At 43.0% G+C, this 24,794-nt stretch overlaps 1 protein-coding gene across 3 annotated transcripts in view; it reads left to right on the forward strand.

Moving 5' to 3' along the window:
• LOC109874657 (cAMP-specific 3',5'-cyclic phosphodiesterase 4B) overlaps positions 1-24,552 on the forward strand; it is a 115,763-nt gene extending 91,211 nt beyond the window's left edge. For all 3 annotated transcript variants that reach the window (XM_031810507.1, XM_031810508.1, XM_020466661.2), the window contains 10 exons: positions 5,491-5,603; positions 16,177-16,270; positions 18,395-18,612; positions 19,076-19,174; positions 19,826-19,990; positions 20,477-20,576; positions 20,800-20,954; positions 21,167-21,289; positions 21,498-21,680; positions 21,897-24,552. In XM_031810507.1, coding sequence (XP_031666367.1) covers positions 5,491-5,603; positions 16,177-16,270; positions 18,395-18,612; positions 19,076-19,174; positions 19,826-19,990; positions 20,477-20,576; positions 20,800-20,954; positions 21,167-21,289; positions 21,498-21,680; positions 21,897-22,190 — 1,544 coding nt within the window. In that variant the 3' untranslated portion in view covers positions 22,191-24,552. The remainder of the gene's footprint in view (positions 1-5,490; positions 5,604-16,176; positions 16,271-18,394; positions 18,613-19,075; positions 19,175-19,825; positions 19,991-20,476; positions 20,577-20,799; positions 20,955-21,166; positions 21,290-21,497; positions 21,681-21,896) is intronic.
• Positions 24,553-24,794: the final 242 nt, after the last annotated feature.

A 24,794-nucleotide genomic window follows, 5' to 3' on the forward strand; every position in this document is an offset into this window, starting at 1 on the left:
GACAATGACCCCAAGCATACTTCCAAAGTTGTGGAAAAATTGCTTAAGGACAACAAAGTCAAGGTATTGGAGTGGCCATCACAAAGCCCTGACCTCAATCCTATAGAAAATTTGTGGGCAGAACTGAAAAGGTGTGCGCGAGCAAGGAGGCCTACAAACCTGACTCAGTTACACCAGCTCTGTCAGGATGAATGTGCCAAAATTCCCCCAACTTTTTGTGGGAAGCTTGTGGAAGGCTACCCAAAACATTTGACCCAATTTAAAGGCAATGCTACCAAATACTAATTGAGTGTATGTAAACTTCTGACCCACTGGGAATGTGATGAAATAAATAAAAGCTGAAATAAATAATTCTCTCAACAATTTTTCAGAAATTTAACATTCTTAAAATAAAGTAGTGATCCTAGCTGACCTAGGACAGGGAATTTTTACAAGGATTAAATGTCAGGAATTGTGAAGAACTGAGTTTAAATGTATTTGGCTAAATGTATTTAAATGTATTTGGCTAAAGTAGTATGTAAACTTCCGACTTCAACTGTGTGTATATACACAACTCTCCTTCCGTTGCCTCCAATTGCTCTTAAATACAAGTAAAACAAAATTCATGCTCTTCAACCGATCGCTGCCTGCACCTGGCCGCCCGTCCAACATCACTACTCTGGACGGTTCTGACTTAGAATATGTGACAACTACAAATACCTAGGTGTCTGGTTAGACTGTAAACTCTCCTTCCAGACTCACATCAAACATCTCCAATCCAAAGTTAAATCTAGAATTGGCTTCCTATTTCGCAACAAAGCATCCTTCACTCATGCTGCCAAACATACCCTTGTAAAACTGACCATCCTACCTGTCCTCGACTTCGGCGATGTCATTTACAAAATAGCCTCCAATACCCTACTCAATAAACTGGATGCAGTCTATCACAGTGCCATCCGTTTTGTCACCAAAGCCCCACATACTACCCACCACTGCGACCTGTACGCTCTCGTTGGCTGACCCTCGCTTCATACTCGTCGCCAAACCCACTGGCTCCAGGTCATCTTGTAGATGACCTGGAGCCAGTGGGTTTGGCGACGAGTATGAAGCGAGGGTCAGCCAACGAGAGCTGACCCCCTTATCTCAGCTCGCTGGTCACCATAGCAGCACCCACCTGTAGCATGCGCTCCAGCAGGTATATCTCTCTGGTCACCCCCAAAACCAATTATTCCTTTGGCCGCCTCTCCTTTCAGTTCTCTGCTGCCAATGACTGGAATGAACTACAAAAATCTCTAAAACTGGAAACCTGTATCTCCCTCACTAGCTGTAAGCACCAGCTGTCAGAGCAGCTCACAGATTACTGCACCTGTACATAGCCCATCTATAATTTAGCCCAAAGAACTACGTCTTCCCCTACTGTATTTATTTATTTTGCTCCTTTGTACCCCATTATTTCTCTACCTTGCACATTCTTCCACTGCAAATCTACCATTCCAGTGTTTTACATGCTATATTGTATTTACTTCGCCACCATGGCCTTTTTTTGCCTTTACCTCCCTTATCTCACCTCATTTGCTCATATTGTATATAGACTTATTTTTCTACTGTATTATTGACTGTATGTTTGTTTTACTCCATGTGTACCTCTGTTGTTGTATGTGTCGAACTGCTTTGCTTTGTCTTGGCCAGGTTGCAATTGTAAATGAAAACTTGTTCTCAACTTGCCTACCTGGTTAAATAAAGGTGAAATAAAAATATATATTTTGATATATATTACTCACACACTTTGTTTATTTTTTACATTTAACCTTTGTTTAACTTGGCAGGTCAGTTAAGAACAAATTCTTATTTACAATCACGGCCTACCCCGGCCAAACCCGGACAACGCTGGGCTAATTGTGCGCCGCCTTATGGGACTCCCAATCACGGCTGGTTGTGATACAGCCTGGATTCAAACCAGGGTGTCTGTAGTGAGGCCTCTAGCACTGAGATGCAGTGCCTTTGTCTTGGGAGCAAATATTGCAAATTTGAAATAGTTACCGGAGTTCCTTACCACCCCACTAAATGTGTCACTTCCGAAACATAGTGAAGAAGTTGCAATAAAGGGATAACCATGCTCATTTTGATTACAGATTAATTGTAGAAATTGTATTTGCAATCACATTACCTATCTTTATTTTTGGCAATATAACAGGCTTAACAAGTGTCAATCGTAGAGATAAATGGAGGACTGTTGATGGATATAACTTGTTTTAGTATAGACATTTGCCATTGAGGGCTTCCACCTTTTAAAAGGAAAGGGCGATACCTAGTTAGTTGTACAACTGAATGCGTTCAACTGAAGTGTGTCTTCCGTATTTAACCCAACCCTTCTGAATCAGAGAGGTGCGGGGGGCTGCCATAATCAACATCCACGTCTTTGGCGCTCGGGGAACAGTGGGTTAACTGCCTTGCTCAGGGGCAGAACGACAGATTTGGACCTTTTTCATATCGGGGAGTCGATCCAGTAACCTTTCGGTTACTGGCCCAACGCTCTAACCACTAAAGTAGTCAATTAGGTGGGGATTCCTATGGGTTGGGAGTGATCAATCAATGATCAGAGTGCATTGTCTTCTTCAAATTGGGTTGCCTATGCTTTGTATACCAACGACTAAGGTAATATCCAGGAGCCAAGACCAAGATTCATACGAGGACATTGGCCCCAAGATCCAGACCCAGTGAGTTGAAACCATGGAAGAATCTCAATTGAATGCTCCTCGCATCTCTCCTCGCCTCCTTCTGGCTTTCTCATCCAATGGGTTTTGAGGAGGAGGCGAGGAAAGACACGAGAAGTAAGCAATTGAGATTCCCCCATGACAAGTTAAAGACCACATTTATGCAGTCCATGGGTCTATTGTTATTTTACTGCTGCTCTTGAATTATTTCTTACTTTTATTTCTTACTATTTGTAGGTATTCACTTAAAACTGCATTGTTGTTTAAGGGCTTGTAATTAAGCATTTCACTGTAAAGTCTACACCGGTTGTATTTGGCACATGTGAAAAATACAATTTGATTTGATTTTGATATCTAGTTTGTTGCACAACTGTGTGGTGGTTAACTGCCTTGCTCAAGGGCAAAATGGCAGATTTTTCCACCTTGCGGTCTTGGGGAATTGAACAAGCAACCTTTCGAATACTGTCCCACCGGTTAGAGCCTTCCTGCTGGCTATTCATCTCAGTACATTACACTGAAGTGTGCACTTGTCCACTACCCACATGGTGGTTCTCTGTAGCTCAGTTGATGGAGCATGGCTCATGCAACTTTATAATAGAGATATCCTCAATGCTGCTGCCCGTGCGTAAACAGACCATTATGGCACAGATACAAAGATGAGACCGCTAGGTATCTCTATGGTGTCTGTTGTGACCGTTTTGGGCGTGGACAATTTTGGACTTTAAAGAATAGCTAAACATCTTTGTTTCGGACATATGTACATCCAAGCAAACATATATTTTAGTCCCAAAACCTTACTTTACATATAGATGTTCGGTAGTGACACAAAAATACATGATGATTTACCAACTTGCTCACTCATTCTTTTCTCCAAATTGTTTGCAAACAGACTACTTACCATGTGGCCATGCTGGAGAGGGGAGCAATCCCATCACCTGGTGATATTTGTAGGGGTTAAGTCACATTCATTCTACAGTATTTTAAAGGTGCAATATGCAGAAATCGCTCCTCCATTTCCTGATTGCTGAAATTCTAATAGTTTGCCTAATTTCAGTTTACGCGACAAAACAAGCAATCATTTTGTAGGGAATCATTGTACCATCTAAACTGACATTCAGTATATTTTCCATAACCAAAAATAGTGTAATTTCAGCTGTTTGAATCTGGTGTACAAAACCAAAAGTAAAAGACGCAAAAACTTAATGGAAAGCATAGAAATAGTGCACATAGAACGTACAGTATCTACCGCTTCTTAGACTTGCTTTCAATGAGAATGACAAATCTAGAACTCACATTTCCATGTGAAAGTGGTCGATCAAAAATCACACTTGGAAACCATGTTCTGTATATATTTGGCATGACGTTGATAGAATATTCTCCTAACACTCTCAAAACGTGGACACAGGGATATTCCTGCAACGTTCCAATGAAATGTGTCGTCTAGAACATTAATATTGAATATCCTGAGAATATGGTTCTGGGTAAGTTCTGTTGGACATTAAGTCAATGGTCTCTTTGAAACAGTCCTTGCACATCACTGGAACATTCCTATGAAAACGTAACCTAATGAGACAATTAAGGGAGCATTATCTAAAGTTGTGGTAACATTTGTTGTTAGCTGGGCGTCTCTCTTTCAGGAGGATCAGAGTGAGGAGAGCTTGTTGGTCTAGCACAGTGGTGTGAGCGTCTGCAGCTCTCTGAAGTCCCTCTTTGAAGCTTTCAGTTGCTGACCGATATGTTTCAGCCGGGTTTCTCACTCTCTCTCTTTTAGTCTATCTATCCATCAATCGCTCTCTTCTCTTTGTCTTTCTCCATTTTTGTATTCTAATTTCTTTGGTACCCCCTTTTATCCACTCTGTATCTCCCTCTTTCTCCTGCCTCTCTCTTTCGATGACTCTACTCTCTATCCAAGGGCAACAGAATAGTTTTCCCAGTGTAAGCCTCCTAGACATACACGTGTTAACGGTTGCATGTTTGTCAGTATTAAGGATCTGTCCCTCTCCTCAAGCCAAACCCATTAGCCATTGAGGCTATACAGTACATTATAAACAACCGTGTAGCCCTGGTGCGTGTCTGCCCTGTGACTCTGAAGTGAAATATCTCGTGCGTGGAGGGTGAGTAAATGCGCTGGCAGGGCTCCGCCTCCCCCCTCCCCCTTCCCCCTCAAACCCTCCTCAGGCCTGGGGGCTCACTGACACATCAACGCCACAAGGCGAGCAGAGTAGCAGATGTAACCACCTCGCACGACTTGGTTAAGGAGAGGGAGAGCAAGAGAGAGAGGGAGGGAGAGCAAGAGAGAGAGGGAGGGAGAGCAAGAGAGAGAGAGGGAGGGGAGAGCAAGAGAGAGAGGGAGGGGATAGCAAGAGAGAGAGAGAGAGAGAGGGAGGGGAGAGCAAGAGAGAGAGAGGGAGGAAGAGCAAGAGAGAGGGAGGAAGAGCAAGAGAGAGGGAGGGAGAGCAAGAGAGAGGGAGGGAGAGAACGAGAGCGAGAGGGGGCGAGCGGGAGAGCAAGGGAGAGAGAGAGAGAAGGAATGCAGGGGCATAGACACATTGACACAGAGAGAGAGGGTGACACTACTTCAACTCTTAGCCTCTTTCCTTGACTGAGAGTGCATTTGAGTTAACCGGACCACCACGTATGATGAAGGATCACTGCTCGCCTCTTCACGCCTCCCCACCCGGACATCCCGGGACCCCCATACGGCATGGCCACACTGCCCTGGGACCCACACCATGCTCTGTGTCGGACATGGAGCCACTGCGTCCTGAGTTTGTATCTGCTGTGTGTCTATTGACAGACGAGTCGTACCAGAAGCTGGCCATGGAGACGATGGAGGAGCTGGACTGGTGTCTTGACCAGCTGGAGACCATCCAGACCTACCGTTCCGTCAGCGACATGGCTTCCAACAAGGTAAAACTGAGCTGAACTGTTGTTTATATGACCGTGACGCAACCACAACACAACTATAACATAACCACAACATGACCGTAATGCAGCAACAACACAAATGCAACACCTCACCACTGTAATGTAACCACAACACAACTGCAACTCAACATGACCATAATGCGACAACAACCACACAAACTTACTATAACACAACCTGAAACGAACCACTTAAGTGCATTGAGACTATTGCTGTGATGATATTTTGTTGCATGATCTGGTTAGTAGCTCGTCGGCATGATGGTACACAGAAACTAGATGTGGATTGAACTCGATTTGAGATAATATTGGACTTATGTTAAGGCTGCTTGGTGTCTTTTGAGTCTTTACTGTGCAATATGAAGAATGGTTTGATTAACTTTGGGGTCGTTCCACGAAATGAGTCCCTTTTGCATCCCTTTGATATTTTAAGTAGAAATTGTGCACCAATATTTTAATTTTAAATGCCTGTTGTATTAAAAGAAGTGCCCTTTAGTATAGACCACATGTACAATTCTATAAATCAGACGTTTATATGACCTCTGTGCACCCTCTGTGGACTTCTAGGACTTCTTAACCTCAAAATTCCTCAAGTTTTCACCGTCATTGTAAAGCCCTAGTTATTTTCTTGCTTTGACAAAATCATTTCTGGAGATTGTTTATTTCATGTGATTAGTGATTGATTTTAATTAAGGAATTTAAAAAAAAAACCTGACCCTCATTTTAAGGTAAACCCTGTTATGTACTGATCTCATTTTAATGAAAGTATTCCTTTTTTTTATTCTAAAGAAACATTGAACATCTAATAGTTAAATCAGTGGATAGATTGGTATAAAGCAGGTGAACTGGTTCTACTATTTTTGGCCATTTTCTGGTGTTTTGTGGTGGAAAACTCAGCGGTTCAGGCATAAACACATCAATTCTGTTACTCATAAATAGACAGGCTAGAAATGTTTGAAACATTTGTATTTTGTTTGTGAAGATTGCATTCAAAATGCCCCTCCCTGGTGAACATGAGCTTCCATTCCTCCTGTCACAAGGGGATCCATTTATTTGGCACGTTTGATACACTTACTATAGTCATTTTTTATTTAACCTCTCGTGATGGGGAAATTGTTTTATTAAGATGAACATGTGCTCTTTATGACAGAATGTTAAAATGAGGAGAAATAAAACATGTTTCTTTCTCACCAAGTTACACTATCCGAAGGGGACTCATTTCGTGGAACGACCCATTGACGTACTTGCCAAGTGGTTAGCAACCTGCGGTTGTGTGTGTGTGTGTGTGTGTGTGTGTCAACGGCTACTGCTGTTTCATGGCTCTGCTATAAAATGCACAAACAGTGGAGAGTTTGCATAGAGGACCATAGACTACTGTTCTCGCTGAATAAGATGCCTATCTGAATGCCAATCTATCCATTTGTTGTCTTTTCTGTGTAAGACTGTGATATTAATGAATTAGATACACAATACGAATAATTGTCACCATCGTGCCTGTTGTTTTTTTTTGTCTGATGATGTCATCGTGTCTGGGATAGCTCATATTAGCCAGACATTATTCAATGGCTCAAGCAGTTTTTGGAAACATGACCAAAACCTGATGTTTCTTGCTATAACTCTGGTTTTATAACGGTTTTAGATGAACTATTATGAAGTCAGTCTAATTTGACACTTGCGTGCTAGGCTAGCTGATACTGTTGGTGGCAACGTTGGTTAGCCATATGGCACTTTTACTAATGAATAATGATCATGAATTTGATTTATGTGGTGATTTTTATTTTATTTTTATGTTCTCAACACTCTTACGAGGGGAACCTCACCTCCACTCTTTTCTACAATTAGCCTACTGTAAAATAATGTATAACTGCACAGCAAACTCAGATAGAGAGTAGACCGTATGGTGACCAAAATACGCTAAGGATTCAGCTTGGGAGGTCACCCTTCTCAGTTCCCCTGTCCTACATAGTGACATTACAGTGGAGTTGCGGTCAAAAGGAAGCGCCAACCCCAACCATGTTGACCGGTGACCATGACATGCGTTTCCTGTCTCTTTTCCTGACCACCACACAGCCTCCTCTTCACCCTTTCCCCAGGACACCAGACTACAATGGCCCCTAAGGTCAAGGCCTCCTTTTATTGTTATCAACGTCACAGGGACTCAACACAATGAGTCCGGAGACCCTGAACACACGCAAGTACAACATTCAGTACTCAGCGTTCAGACAGGGTACTGGAGCCATTGTTGACCATGAGTCATAGGCCTCTAAGATGGATGGTTGACGGTTAACCCAAGTCCAGTGTGTTGGGAATAGGACTCGGGAGTGGAGGCTAGAAAGTTGCAGGTTCAAATCTCCGGTCAGATGACTCCTCTTGTGCAGTGGCGTGTGAGGCACGTGGCATTTATTGATCTATAATATTGAGAATGGTGCAAAATCCCCAAATGCTGCTCACATCATGCGTTTGAACTTTGCAAAGTGGGAAATCTCATAGCATGAACCAGAGCTGGAGGGCAAACAGTACTTGTTCTCTTTCAAATAGGGGACTATTCCATTGGTTGGTCCTAACCCTGGTCCACTGAGTGTGGAGGCTTTTTTTTCAGACCAGCATAAGGAGCAATGTGCAGGCCTTACATCCCCAACGAAGGAATGGTCCCATCGAATCCAATGTTTTCGGGGTGGAACTAATTAACCCTATAATGGGTATTTCCCCGGGGGGAGGTTTCCAAGGAGAGGTTTCCACAGGTGTATCCCGGGCTTGGACCACACACACACACACTGTCCTGTTAGGCCACTCCAAAGTTCCAATGACCTCAGAGGAGCGAGCTGCTGTTCTAGCACCACTGTCATTAAGTTCCTCACACATCCATACTGACGTTAGCTCTGGGCCTTAGACAAACACAGCCATCTGAATCCAGTTAGCGAGAGCGGCTTTACGGGATAGCGTGCTAGCCTAGCATTGAGTGCTAGTAGGAAACTTTAACTCACATGTGGTCATTACACTTTAAAGTGCTGCAGTCTTTAGACCAGAGTGACGGAATTATTGAAACAGATGTGGAAGTTTTTGGGTCAGTGGCTTGAGGGAGGGTAATGCTTTTTAAATGACTGTTTGATAATAATAGTGTTTGACTAGTAGTTGTACTAATGAGATGATACTTATTTTTCTAGAGTTGCAGATCCTTTAACTTTTTTATGCCTGCACAGAAATTGGCTTTGTATCTACAAACTGCTTTTCAGACCACAAAGATATATCCAAAATAACCTGCAAATGTTTCTATTAAATGATGGCCTTGATTTTTATAATATTTTCTTACTAGACACAATTTCCCACAAGCCCTGCGGGAAACGTGTGTGTGTGTGTGTGTGTGTGTGTGTGTGTGTGTGTGTGTGTGTGTGTGTGTGTGTGTGTGTGTGTGTGTGTGTGTGTGTCTATACTTGTGGGGACCAGAAAATTTGACCAACTTGGGACATTTTGTTAGTCTCCACAAGGTAAAATGCTAATTCTAGGGGGTTTAGGGTTAAGGTTAGAATTAGGTTTAGGAACTAGGGTTAGTTTTAGGGTTAGGAGCTAGGATTATGTTTAAGGTTAGGTTTTTGGGTTAATGTTATGGGTAGGGAAAAATTGAATTTTGAATGAAACTGAATTCTGTGTCCCCATAAGGTTAGGTATGTGTGTGTGTGTGTCCGTGACCACTACAGCTGTTTACCCTGCAAACATTCCAAACTAGGACACAGGGACTGGCACAGGTTCGAGTCATATTAGGCTTTGTCTGCTTGGGTCAGAATTGCACTATGCGAGCGTTGCAATCTGCTGTATCTCTTTGCTTTAAATCAACCAAGGCCAAACCTCCAATCTAGTTTCATTGTGCCAACATTGCAAATCTGCTCAGAGAGTAGGACAAGGAAATTGACCTCCACTGCTTTATCTTCTATTTAAACAGGGACGTCACATTGTGATTTAAATACATGTTTCAAGTGTGCCCTGGGTGAGACCTTGCGAAATAGACACAAATGTAATCTTTCACTTTCCTCCCCAAATAGTTTACGGTGCAGTGCGTCAGTGTGATTGCCTGGTATTTTGTAATGAGGGACTTTGCCTACATTTACAGGTCAGTGCCATGGGCATTGTCAAGAGGCTCTTACCAGTAAATTGCCACAGTAAATTTAGTCAGAAAGAGGAAGCTAGAGGGGAAGGAAGGGAGGGTGGCGACAGGCACGGAGCTACATTATGATAGAGGAGGAGTTGTTTAGCTTAGTCTCTGTGTGGGCCAGTCAACCAGCCAGCCAGCCAATCAGTCATGTTTTATTGTTTTACGTTTCCTGACTGTCGCCAGAAGAGAGTAGACTTGAATACAGAGAGGAAGCAGACCCAGAGAGCGAGAGAAACAGCGACACGCTAACATATTTGAGAGAAGTTTTAACAGTTTTTGAACATTTATATTTATTTTATTTACGTGTGGCATTGCCTTTGCAATAATGGGACTATGCTGCTCTGAGACGAACAAGAAAACGTTTGGGATGCTTACAAGTTGGAAACAGGTGAGTTTGTACACTACTTGTTTTGCTAGAGTGAGTATCTACACTCTTGTCTAAGGGAAATGGCTTTACTTAAAAACATTTGTTTTTATCTGAATGTCGGGACTTAGTCAGATTGTATGGGTTTGGATCATACACTTGCTCTGTCATTGTAATTTATTTACAAAAAAACGTTCACTTCACTTGAACCTTTTATTGCATTGGGCTAAATCTGGGTCAGAGTTATTCTTGGTAGTCTAAAACAAATCTACTTTGAAACAAAAGTTTGCACCTCACACACATGGTTATGGGCTTAAAAAGAAGAAGACACCTGTACCATGTCAGACATAGAGTTGAAATGTATTACATTTTGAGTTTACGTCCCAATATTACACTTTTATATACATCACAGAAGACTGAAATAACAAAACTGTTTGACATAGAAACACTGGATTTTCATTGGATTAAAAAATCTACTTTATTAATGATGAAATTCTGAAAAATATGAATAACATTCCACCCATGAGGCCAAAGAGGGCACTTTTGGTCATTGACTGCAGGAAAGGGTTACGTGTTGCTCTTTTGAATTCCATTCAAAGTACAGTAGCATTCATGGGATAATATTGTAATAAATAGCATAATAACTAATCATAACTCTATTAAATTACCTAATAACCTCACAGTGGTTTAGTATTATGCTGTATGTCCAGGAATTTAGTTTCTGCATTTTCGATGTTGTCTATTTTAGAGATTAGGGTCATTCAGACAATGGTTGAGTTGTTCAGACTAGTTGGAACATAATCTGATATGTTGTTTCAGACTTGAAAAAACTAGTTCACCAGTTAACGATAATACAGTACAATAATGTATTGGATTTTTTCTATAGCGCTTTTGCACGCGCTCAAAACGCTTTAGCCTACAATATAAGTGGGAACCTCACCTCCTCCACTATCCCTGTGTATTCATGCACACAATATAATGTATGGTTTTGTGGGTCGGATAGTGGTCATCTGAATACAGAATGCAGTGACATTATCCGCCAAGGAGCCTGTTGAAAGCGCCTTTTGACATCTTTCATAGCCTACGGTGGCGCTCATCTTATCACTACCTACTTTGAATATGTTCATTTCAACATTGTGAACACTTAACACTTCAATACTCGGAGCTCATTCGCCACACAAACGTACACTCGCTTTCGAAAGCGCCAAATAACAACCTGTTGTCACAAGTGTGTTCCCCAAGTCTGAATAACTGCGTGAGTAACGGCGCGCATTGAGTAATGTGTCCTACCCGAACACACTCATGTTTCCGTCATCCTGCATTAACGCATGGTTTGCGGATGTTGTATGACTACCATACGGTGCTGGCGTATGCTAGCCTACTGAACGTCGGTATGACTACCATATGGTGCTGGCATAGCTCGGTATGAGTAGCGGGGAAACACAGAAGACATAGTCTATGACTCATGAGTCAATTTACAGAGGTCACGATTCAGTACCTTTACGCCTTCAGTAAGAATATATTACAAATACGCTTGAACAGAATATCCGTATTGGATTTGGACATTTCCAGTTTGGGAAGTTATAAGTTATAAGACTGTCTCTAGCAGTTGGGTTTGTAGAGTTGAGTGCAGCCAAAGTTTTGAAAGATGGACGGCTTCTTTCTTCTTGCATTTTCAAAGTTGTGTTCCGGTTGCAGTCAATGGGAAATAACAGACCGGTCTGCCATATGACAGACATTCACTGCTAGAGAGGGTGCGATTTAATGGTTCACTGAAAAAGCACCTGTTTGAAACAAGTTTTGGCTAGAAAGGACAAAACAAATCCAAGTGATTCTGTAAATTAGATGCAGGATATTTGATTGGCTATTTCTCAGATTACCATATTACAACGCATACATTTTTATATTTGGATCAAGATAAAAATTGACAAGTAAAGTCGAAAATATAGATGAATGGGATACCTTTTGATTTCATGCATCAGTTTTCAAGAGTGGGCAGTGGATGTATGAGTTATATTAATGGTTTTTGCTAAATTAAATGAAAGTCTTGAAAATATAAAACAAGTAAAATATTAATTTAGTGAAAAAGGAGAAACAAGCCCATTTGAAATTAAGTAGTGCCATTGAAATAACCTTCAAATACTGCCCCATTGCAATAAGACATACAGAGGCAGCATCATTGAGATAAGACACACAGGGGCAGCATCATTGCGATAAGACACACAGGGGCAGCATCATTGCGATAAGACACACAGGGGCAGCATCATTGAGATAAGACACACAGGGGCAGCATCATTGCAATAAGACACACAGGGGCAGCATCATTGCAATAAGACACATATGTATACAGACACAGACATACACATTGAGATGCAGTAGTGGCCAGAGTCAGGACGATGCACAGCTGCCTCCCTTCACTCAGCTGAGTAATGCGCAGCAGTGTGTGTGTGTGCATGTGCGTGCGCGTTTGGAGGAGAGACCTCCGTGAGAGCGTCTATGCAGTACACGTGACTCTGTTGCCATGGCGTGATCTACGTGTTGATGTCTGCAGTGGTTTGTGTTGATGTGCATGTTGCTGGCAGGGACAGAGGGGGCTGAGGGAGAGAGAAAGAGGAGAGCGAGAGGGGGGCGACATCTGGCATTGGCGGGAGACTAAGCTGAGAGAGAGAGAGGCTTCCTCCACTGGCCTTTCAGCCAGCCAGTTCCAGCCAGTCGCCGGGGATCCCTAGTCACCGTTGGAACCCCCTTCCCCCTCTTTCTTCCCTCGTTCAAGCCACTTAGCCTCTCTGATTCTCCTTTTAGTCTCTCATCAGATGGATGGATATAGCACTGGAATCCCCTCCGCAACCCGCCTCCATTGGCTACCTCTGGGATGCATAGAGATATGATAGCAATGCAATAGGACTGGGATCTCCTCTTTGAGAACCAGTTGTCTTCCATTGGCTGTATAGACATAGATAGAGATATCGTGGTTAAAGGGAGGCACCACCTAAGAGATAGTTTCTACATATTTAGCTACAAGCTTCCTACCTACTGACCTACTTATATATTGCTGTTCAGGGGAATACCGTCTAATGCTGAAGGAAATACAGTCGCTATCCAACTAGCTGCTGTGACTGGGGAAGATATCACTGGGAGATTCCAGAAATGAGGAAGAGCACTCGGCGGGGGTCTAGGTGCTCGTCTTGGTGGGGGTTATCGTTGATCTGTCATCTGTGACTCTGCGAAGAACCACCAAAGAGGCTGAAAGACTAAGATAGAAGAGATGGAGACATGGCTGTTGGTTGTTGAGGAAAGAAAGCCTTGGTTTTGCCTATTCAGACAGGGCTTCTGTTGAGGACAGCCAGGGGTGACAGCTACAGTACAGCACCATGCCTGAAGCCAACACCATGCTCTGTGTCTCCTGGGGGTACATTAAGGTATGTGGGGGGGACTGGGGGTAAATGTGTGTTCGTGGGGAGAGACGGGTTGTATACTTGTAGCACGTTCTAGTATTTATTTGAATATTGCATCAGATTGATTGGGTACTACAGCCCATGATCTCAACTGAATCCATCTCACAACATAGATGTTATGCATTAGCTTCTAAAGAGAATAAGATGTGTGTGCGGATAAATGTTTGGTTGAAAAGCTATTGCAGAAATTTGGTTGATTCTGACCCTATGCTGTACATATTATTCCAGAAATCTTTGATTTGTTTACTAAATATCTCAAAACAGGACACTCAAATAGCCTATACTGTATAAAGATACGCAAACTCCTTATATGGTATCAAACAAACAAGCCTATTCCCTTGGGCTCCAATAGTGGGCTCCAATTAGTGGTGTGCAGGTCAGCTGTTTGTTCGCCTGCACCCGCCCACAATTGCTAATAACCCATCCGCAATCACCCGACTATGTGATAAAGGGGAAATCTGAGGACTGCATCCGACCCTAATCCGCAAATATACAGTAGCAAATGCCCTGTAGGCTACAGACAGAGATGGAGGAACGATTTTTTTGAGAGGTTGCAGGAATTTTTTGTTGTTGCCTTAATTAGATGTTTCTGCTTAGAATGTCCAACATTTTGGTAAGCTATTTGTTTGTCAACTTGCCCACCAGAATGTCATAAATGAATGCTTCAATCTAGTTGACATAGGTAAAAGTTCTCTCTGTCATCTCTGCTTCTTTTGCGGAGGAAAGAAGTTTAGGGACTGGGGGAAAAGTGCAATAGGTCTGTAAGGAAAGAGAAAGCTGTGAAAACAACCCAACATGTTTATAATAAGATTTCAGTTCAGCTATGTTATGTGGTTGAAATACTATCAGCTTTTATGATGTTGATAAAGGTAGCACTGCTACAGGCGGTCCCTAGGTGCGCATTCACATTCTCTCAAGATGCTGAAAGAAAGAATAATTATTTTGTTCCTGAGTCAAAATATACATTTGGTGTATCATTTTACTGCAAGAAATGCTTAATTCTGCAGGAGTTAATATTAAGACTGTGAGAAGTTATAGACCTACAGTCAGTTTCCAGATTTCAGTTTCCATTTAACCCATCTGAACACTAAGCTTCAGTTTCTCTTGACGTGCCATAGGCCTATTTGAAATCCCTGTCGTGTGAATGTCGAATTTGTATAGCGCCTCACAATCAACACACTTAACATAGCAGTGACTATCTTCCTCTTTTGCCACTTCACTAAATCTTTCCCAAAAATTACTTTTCTGTCCGTCCCTTCAATTTATTTTCAACTCTCCATTTCACAGCTTTTTTTCTTAGTGAATAGACAAAACTTTTTCTGCCTGTTTCCAAAAGGGTTTGGCGTGTAGGCTATTTAGCGCGTGTAATGTTATGCCCTAAAGCTTAGGTGTACGCGCTAATGCCAGAGAGCCTACAAATGAGGAAAAAACGATGTAGCCTATAGATATAAATTGCCACAAGAATTACACACAATATTTCATGACCCTAAACCCACCTGCACCGCGGGGGAATGTGGTTTATGAGTCAACCCGTTCATCACTACTTAACGTCAATGGAAAGTCCCTGGAAACAAGTTATACCACTACCCCAGGGAAGCCATTTCCTGTTGGTCTCCATGCAGTATATCTAGTAAGGTGTTGTGTAATTTTGTATTTCCCCAGTTCAATGTCTTGTTGGTCTCCATGCAGTGTACCTAACACAGTGTACCTAACACAGAGTATACCTAACACAGTATACCTAACACACACAGTATACCTAACACACACAGTATACCTAACACACACAGTATACCTAACACACACAGTATACCTAACACACAGAGTATACCTAACACACAGAGTATACCTAACACAGAGTATACCTAACACAGAGTATACCTAACACAGAGTATACCTAACACAGAGTATACCTAACACACAGTATACCTAACACACAGTATACCTAACACACAGTATACCTAACACACAGTATACCTAACACAGTGTATCTAACACAGTGTATCTAACACAGTGTACCTAACACAGAGTATACCTAACACAGTGTACCTAACACACAGTGTACCTAACACACAGTGTACCTAACACACAGTGTACCTAACACAGAGTGTACCTAACACAGAGTATACCTAACACAGAGTATACCTAACACAGAGTATACCTAACACAGTATACCTAACACAGTAATCCTAACACAGTGTACCTAACACACAGTATACCTAACACACAGTGTAATTACACAGTGTACCTAACACAGTGTACCTAACACACAGTGTACCTAACACACAGTGTACCTAACACACAGTGTACCTAACACACAGTATACCTAACACAGTGTTATACCTAACACATTTTCTGTTACTGCAATTCAACACAACACTGTTTTATATGCTTCCCACTGCTAATTGGCAACAGGAAATGGCTGACCTGAGGTAAACTTTTATCCAAAGCAACTTAGTACGTTCTACATATGGGTGGTCCCCGGGAATCAAACCCATTATCCTGGCATCGCAAGCACCATGCTCTACCAAGTGAGCTAAAGTGTCTATCTAATGGTGACCTAACATGGTGTTGTGTCATTTTGTGTCTCCCCAGTTCAAGAGGATGTTGAACCGGGAGCTGACCCACCTGTCAGAGATGAGTCGCTCCGGCAACCAGGTGTCAGAGTTTATCTCCAACACCTTCCTTGGTAAGTCAAGTCATACATGCCTCCACGCAAAACATACACACACACACTCACAAACAAACAAAATAACTAATCTCATGTATTGCCTCTCGCTGTGCTAATGGACTATACCTTTGCCTGAATGGTGATGTTTTATCTATTATTGGTTTTTACACAAAGATAAACAAATCATAATAATATAGTAATCACAAATGATTAAGCAGGAGGAGAAAAGAGGTTGAGGGTCAGAGAGAGTGAGACGCTGCGGATTGGGGGGTACTAACGTGGGGTTGCGATAGTTTCATACCAGTCTCATCTGGTCTGCTGGAGTGCTCCCTCTGCCTCGCTGCAGAGAGGGGGAGAAAATGAAAAGCGATTCTACTCTTCCCTGGGACTCCGTCATTCTGCAGAGCGAGGGAGAGAACGAAAGAGTGCGTTTGTTACCTGTATATGGTGTTGCCTCATCTCTCTAAAATAAATATATATATATATATATATATATATATATATATATATATATATATATATATACACACATTTTTTTTTTTTACTGTGACACGTTCCATGGCTCCCTGCCAATTAGCCAGCTCACACCACCACCTTCTCCGCCAGCACGGAGAAAACTGCTACTCTGAGAGAACTGCGCAGTGCACCGACTCGTAAACAAGCCTCCATCTTTCTCTTCACGGATGAAAAAGCAGATGGAGAGAGGGAGATGGTGTAGAAGGGAGGAAAATTGATAAGCTATAAAGACACCGTGATGCTAAGGTTGATAGAATAAAGCGAAGCGGGTTGGAGATATGAGGGCGGAAGTGAGAGAGAATGGATAGTGATTTAAGGTTCGTGTTCTGCATTGCGGCTAGTACCTGTCAGGTCGAGGCAAATCATCTTCCTACGCCTCATAGAGAATAGAGCTGAGGCAATGTGTGGAAAAACACACGGTTAGCCGCAGATACACACGGTCAGCGGCACACACCCCGTGACGCTAACATGTAGCGCCTCGAGAGAGGTCGCTTCAGCTCCACTGCAACAAGCCATCCCCCAAACACTTCTCCTTATGAATACAACAAAGCAGCAGCCAACATTGCTATGCGTTGTTATGGTTTGGCAACAAACTTTTATTGATCTGCAAACACTATTAATAATCTCCACGGAGAATTGATGCCTCATTGAATATTATGGAATTTCTCTCTTTCTACGAATAAATCCTAAATGTTACACCATTGTTTTTCATTGGCATGTTTTTGCAAAATATTTGTTTTTGACATGTTATTTATATGGCTTTATGTGTTCCCTCTACATTTGAATATTGAAATAGTGTATTATGCTCAATGTCATTTGGCTCTTTCCTGGTGAATTTTAACTGGAGGAGACGGAAGGAGGCAAAAGAACAAGAGAAGGGCTTGATTGTTTGGAAGATTGAGAGAGTAGTTGAATGACTATCAGTAGATAGGAAGACTGAGTGGTCAGAGAACCAGTTCAGACCAGTTACTCATATACATGTCTGACTGAATGATTGTCCACTCCAAGTCAATATAGCCTCTTTTTCCAATGCGGTGTAATTACTATTTTACCATGTCAATTCATTTTATGTAGTGCAAAAGAAAACGGAGTCGTGTCAAAATGTACATTCTGTATGTATTGCTTTGTGATTGAAATGACCACAAATGTTGTTTGTGAGTCTGTCTTTCCGACTCAGTGTTTTCATTCTATGGTGCAGTAGTTTTAACCCTTTTTCTTTTCTCTCTCTCCATCCCTCTCTCTCCATCCCTCTCTCCCCATCCCTCTCTCCCCATCCCACTCTCCATCCCACTCTCCATCCCTCTCTCTCCATTCCTCTCTCTCCATTCCTCTCTCTCCATCCCTCTCTCTCCATTCCTCTCTCTCCATCCCTCTCTCCCCATCCCTCTCCCCATCCCACTCTCCATCCCTCTCCCCATCCCTCTCCCCATCCCTCTCTCTCCATCCCACTGTCAATCCCACTCTCCATCCCTCTCTCTCCATCCCTCTCTCTCCATCCCACTCTCCATCCCACTCTCCATCCCACTCTCCATCCCTCTCTCTCCATCCCTCTCTCTCCATCCCTCTCTCCCCATCCCACTCTCAATCCCACTCTCCATCCCACTCTCCATCCCTCTCTCCCTCCAGACAAGCAGAATGAGTTGGAGTTGCCATGCCCTATGGCCAAGACCAGGGAGAGGAAGAAGAGAACCCACCACCAGACCCAGCAGGGGGGTCAGACTCCGAGTCAAGGGACGATGACCCAGATCAGTGGGGTCAGGAAGGTCAGCCAAACCCCCGTGCTCCAAGGCTGCAGCGTCAGCCGCTTCGGGGTCAAAACAGACCAGGAGGACCTGCTGTCTAAGGTACTGGGGAAGTCTCTACTTTATAAGGGTATACTACAAAGCCAGCAAACTTTGACAAACAACCAGAAATAAAAAATGTTTAGCTAAATATTGTTGAGTCAACTATAGACCATGGCCATTTAAAGCTTATCTTAGAAGAAGAAATGTCAAAGTACTTTTTCTGAACATTGAGGCAAGTTAGCTGGCTAACTCGTTGATCCTGCTTTGTGGTATACACCTCAGGGGTTGGGGTAAATTCAGGTTTACGACAGGTAGCTTATAAAGTAGATGTCCCCAAACCTAAGGCGCACATATTCTGCACAAGGACACCGATGGAAGTGTCGAACAAACGGCACTTTCTGATTGTTGAATTTGAAATTCCAATCCAAATATCTGGATATTTAATTTGTCTTCGCATTGTGACTGCACCTTCCGGCCATCTGTCTGCAAGAGCGTACCCTGACAATGTCTCTCTCTTTCTCAGGACCTTGAGGACATCAACAAGTGGGGTCTGAACATCTTCAGGGTGGCCGAGCACTCCCACAACCGCCCGCTCACATGCACCATGTACACCATCTTCCAGGTCAGTGCTCTTCCTCATTCTCCTCTTCCTCCTCTTTCGTTCCTGTCAGATTGCTGTGTTTTCCCTGACTGAGGTGCCTTGCAGACAGACACACACACACACACACACACACACACACACACACACACACACAGAGGGTGAGTCACCAACGCACAGCCTAAAGTACTGTACATCAGCATGTTCTCGCGTGTTCTCAATAATGTGTCCTCATCTTCTGGGTCAGTAGCTGAATGATTACTTATGCTACTGTAGTAGGAACTAGTCTAGGAACGAATCTAGTCACATGGATAAGTGGACATTAACACACAGTGCCAGCCAAGTCAAGCAATTCATTTTTCTTAGCAGCTTTTGCATTGTGATTGCATATTTGTTTTGGACGCAGTCATTGCAATTTAAACAAGACAAACTCAATGGTAAAAACCAAAGTCATTTTAATTTGAAGAAAAATGTAAAAAGTTCATCAGAGTGTTTATGGGTTGTTGTGCTACATACAGTATCACATGTAAATGGGGTACATTTCTCCTTTTAGTTAATGAGTGGCGGTGTGGCGTCGTGTGTTTGTGTGTGTCCCGTGCGGGAGCCGAGACGTTATGGGTCCCATTTATTCCCATCAAGCTAACGGCGTTGCATTTCTTTGTGCGTCCCGTACAGGAGCGAGACTTGATGAAGACGTTCAAGATCCCCGCGGACACATTCGTGACCTTCATGTTGACCCTGGAAGCGCACTACCACGCCGACGTAGAATACCACAACAGCCTCCACGCTGCAGACGTGGCCCAGTCCACACACATCCTGCTCGCCACACCCGCTCTGGACGTAAGTCACCTGACCCAGCTCCATTTAATACACACCGCTTTTTGTCTTCTTGCTTTGCATTGAATATTCTGAGGAGTGACTAGCAACACTGTCACGTAGCAAACCCCTAAGTCAGGGCCCTCCAGCCATGTTCCTGGAGAGCTACCCTCCTGAAAAGGTTTTCGCGTCAATTCTAGTTGTAACCTGATTTCGGCTTATCAACCAGCTAGTTATTCAAACCAGGTGTGCTAGTTTAGGTTTGGAGCGACAACCTACAGGACGGTAGCTCTCCAGGAACTGGGTTGATGAGCCCTGCCCCGAGTAATTATAAATCATGTATACCAGCAAGTGTTATCAGTAAACACACATGAACAATGTCACCGCCACCCCACCTCGTTATGTCAGAATGAGTTATTACCTGATGAATGTGTGTTACCAATTTTTACTGCAGTGAAACCTTCACTCTCAATGTAGAAAACTCATCAAATCTCTCCTGTCCAATCACAGGCCGTCTTCACAGATCTGGAGATCTTGGCGGCCCTCTTTGCGGCAGCCATCCATGATGTGGACCATCCTGGGGTCTCCAACCAGTTCCTCATTAACACCAGTGAGTACTTTCTCCATCAAAATCTTAACAACAGCGCCCAATTCATCATCTCTGCTGCTTTGGTACACTTTATCTTATCGTTTTATAATTTCTTGGCATATTTGAAGATGCAAGTAAAATATTCAAGTTTGAAATGCATCGTCACAAAAACCACATAAGAAAATGCTTTTGACATTTTGCTTCTAATCAGTCCGCCTCTCTTGCCCACCCTCTGTCCGTCCAGACTCCGAGCTGGCCCTGATGTATAACGACGAGTCGGTCCTGGAGAACCACCACCTGGCCGTGGGCTTCAAGCTGCTGCAGGAGGACAACTGTGACATCTTTCAGAACCTGACCAAAAAACAACGCCAGTCTCTCAGGAGAATGGTCATAGACATGGTGAGAGAATGCCCCGGTTCTGACCAAAGGTGTTTGTTGCCGATGTCCCATTCGTATGAGTCGCCGACCGTGCGTCGGTCGGTCCGACGGTCCATCATTCTATCCCTGTCTCAATTCCATGTACTATATATTTTACTATATCCTATATTGCTGAAGCATAAACATGTCTAAATCACTAACGACGACCTCGCTCACTCTCTCTCTCCATCCAGGTACTGGCCACTGACATGTCCAAACACATGAGCCTGCTGGCTGACCTGAAGACCATGGTGGAGACCAAGAAGGTGACCAGCTCTGGAGTGCTGCTGCTAGACAACTACACAGACAAGATACAGGTAGGAGCTCAAACTCGTATGCACAAGAACGCATGCAGTGAAACACACACACACGCAGGCACATAGGCATGCATACAGGTGCACATACAGGCATGTAGGTGCACGCACGCACACACACACACACACACACACACACACACACACACACACACACACACACACACACACACAAACTCACACTATCCTCTCTCCGTCCCGTCTCTTCCAGGTGATGCGTAACATGGTTCATTGTGCAGACCTGAGCAATCCGACCAAGTCCCTGGACCTGTACCGCCAGTGGACCGACCGCATCATGAACGAGTTCTCCCACCAGGGAGACCGGGAGAGGGAGAGAGGCATCGAGATCAGCCCCATGTGTGATAAGCATACGGCTTCTGTGGAGAAGAGCCAGGTAGGTTACTAATACATGTACACATATACAGGTATGTCCACACACAGTACAGTACCCACACTGCTCGCATACTCACGTGTATACACATCTTACACGTACATACTGTTTGCATACACACGCTCTCTCGACCCCTCTACTGCTGTTAATACAGTATTCGTACACACTATTCTATCCTGAAATCTTACACCCTTCTCTCTCTTCTCCCTCTCTCTCCAGGTGGGCTTCATAGACTACATCGTCCACCCTCTGTGGGAGACGTGGGCTGACCTGGTGCACCCTGACGCCCAGGATATCCTGGATACCCTGGAAGACAACAGGAACTGGTACCAGAGCATGATCCCCCAGAGCCCCTCTCCCCCCTTCTGCACCGGAGACGGAGAGCTAGAGGGCGGAGAAGAAGGTCACAAGTTCCAGTTTGAGCTGACGCTAGATGACGGACAGGATGAGGATGGACAGATAGAAAGGGAGGAGGGCGAGAGTGGGACAGAAGGGGGACGTAACAAGCCTTGACCGTGATCTTTATAAAAGCACCAGTTTTAGGCTGTGTTTGGCATCTTGTTTTATTGCAGTGGAGGAATCCTGCAATCTGGCTCTTTGAAGCTGCTCTGCTTGTGCGCGAGGGCCTGACTGACTTAGGGCCCCTGCAGAAGAGGGTGGGGCACCACAACACTTGTTTTGGGAACCCTCCGAAAGCAGATTATGATGAGTTGAAGAGTGTGATTGCCTTGAAGGAGTGCTGTTGAACTGCTGTGTAGCAGAAGTACCATATCTTAGTCCTTAGCCAGATACTACAATCTTTGCTCTGACAAATAAGATGAAGCTCATTTACGCTAAGAGACTATGGTGTTCAATTGGGACAAGATGAGAGACACTTGCACTTCAGAATGATTGTTGTTCTTCGTGACTGTTTTCGGGTATATGTTTTGTTTTGTAATGGGATTGGATGGGATGTTGCCGGGTAGCGTTCAAAGTTCCAACTAATGGTCCACAGGTATTTGTAACACGTGTCTGAAGACTTTTGTGTGCCTTTTTTCATGACCGTGTCTTTTGTATGTAATTTTATAATTTATTTAACCGTTTTAAGTCGTTATTATAAAATGTTTGTTTTCTACACACAACTCATCTTAGTTGTCTCTCGAATGAGAGGAAAATACTTCCGGTCTTCCTTATGTCTTCTCAGCAATAGTGTATTCCCAATTTGTGCTTTGTGGACTTTCCAAAATCGTCAGACTTCCCAGCACAAGTTGCACTTGTTCCGCAAGGGTTGAGAGCTAGAAAAGTGTTTAAACTAAAGAATCGGGTTATTCTTTCAACACCCAACTCATAGCACTAGGCGCTCAATGTTATGCGTCACGTGTTCGTTATCTCAGAAATCTCCAGTCAATGTTAACAAACGCCACATAAGTTCGATATTCGCAGCAAAGCTGTTGCAAACCTGCTCCTTATTGTTTTATGTATTTGCCGTAAAGCAATTATCTCCATCATTCAAATTTTCCCAGTGGGAAAAACCAATGAAAGTCAATGTAAACTGTCCTAACCAATAAGCTCCAAAGATGACCTGATAAAAGCACTTTAACAGCCAGATGGAACTCAGTCCAACAGAGGTGTTGTGCCACATCTGATTAGCACTTAATTAAATATCTTAATATTCTTTCGCAAAAAAAATCTAATTATTTCTGCGTATCTCCCTTCCAAGAATGGAAGTCCAGTAAATGGGATCTCCTAATCTAATTCATGCACAGTATTAAAGACAATTAAGGCCAATCAAATGAACCATTGAGTGGTTTCTTCCCAAAGAGAAAGAGAAAAATCCCTCGTCACATGATATTTTGAAGCCCTAGATTAGCCTTGTGACGGTCAACCAATGTCAAAAAACAAACCTCCATACAACAATATTTGACAATCAGCTGATGTTATACTTTTGGATGCCAGGTCCCTCTTGAGGTGACCACCACCAACAACACATCTCTCTCGAGGTTTGGCAGGAATCGCAGAGCAACAAACACAATGAAACTAAACCAAAAACAAATAGAATCAACTTGTAGAAAGATTCTATTTTAATTTAATGTCACCTAAAAGGTCCCCTGTAGGAAGTGGAGATACTGAAGTGTAATGTTAAAAAAAAAAAAAAAAAAGAAATCCATGATTTCTGTCCAGCACTTTGACGAGCTGGACAGCTCAGCACCTAGTTGCTCTTCTGTCAACAATACATCTAAATGGTACTGCCATGGAAGCTTCAACACTCAGCTTCTACAGTGTGGGGAGATAACATCACTAGATGACAATACTTCCCTTGTTGTGTGCGTGTGTGTGTGTGTGTGTGTGTGTGCGTGCGTGAGTGCGTTTATGAGGATAACTTAGCTGCACAATCTCCTCGTCCATGCACCTAGTCCTATGTCGATCCATGAACTGTTTGAAACAGTGTATTTATGACATTGATCTGTAAGTAGAATCCTATTCACAAAAAGTATGTTTGGTATAATTTATATGCACTACCATTACCTGTCAAAACAAGTGAAATATTTGTTATAATGTATAATACTCAAGTTTTTGCAGATTTCCAGAGAACTTTCTTAAACATCTGTGTTACTTGGCAGAAAACTGAGGTGGTTGGCAGAAACGTAATTCCTCGGTTTCCATTGTTTTCCTGTTATCTGGAGCCATATGAAGGCTGCATTGAACCTATATGATGTATGGTGACGGGTCATTGTACAGCTAGCTGTATGTTTATTGAAATATGACATTGTTTAAGATGTACCCATATTTCCCATGTGTTTCTCAGAAGTCTCACACAGTACATGGTAAGGTATTGTATATTGTGTTCAACACGTATTTTTTATGAAATTATTAAAATGAGCATGAATTTACTCTATGCATTGTTTCATGTCTTACCTTTCTGTAATTCTAGTGTCATATAGGATGTCAGTCCACTTTTAGTTTTAAAGGAACAACATACAGGAAATTCAAATTAAGCATACTGTGGTAATGGCCTCTAGTCCAGCCTTTTTCAAACCTCTCCTCAGGGACCCCCCAAACGTTTCACAATTTTGTTGTAGCCCTGAACTAGCGCACCTGATTTAAGTAGTCAAGGGCTTGATGATTAGTTGATAAGTT

This window comes from Oncorhynchus kisutch, linkage group LG30 (genome assembly GCF_002021735.2).
Source record: "Oncorhynchus kisutch isolate 150728-3 linkage group LG30, Okis_V2, whole genome shotgun sequence".
NCBI lineage: Eukaryota > Metazoa > Chordata > Actinopteri > Salmoniformes > Salmonidae > Oncorhynchus > Oncorhynchus kisutch.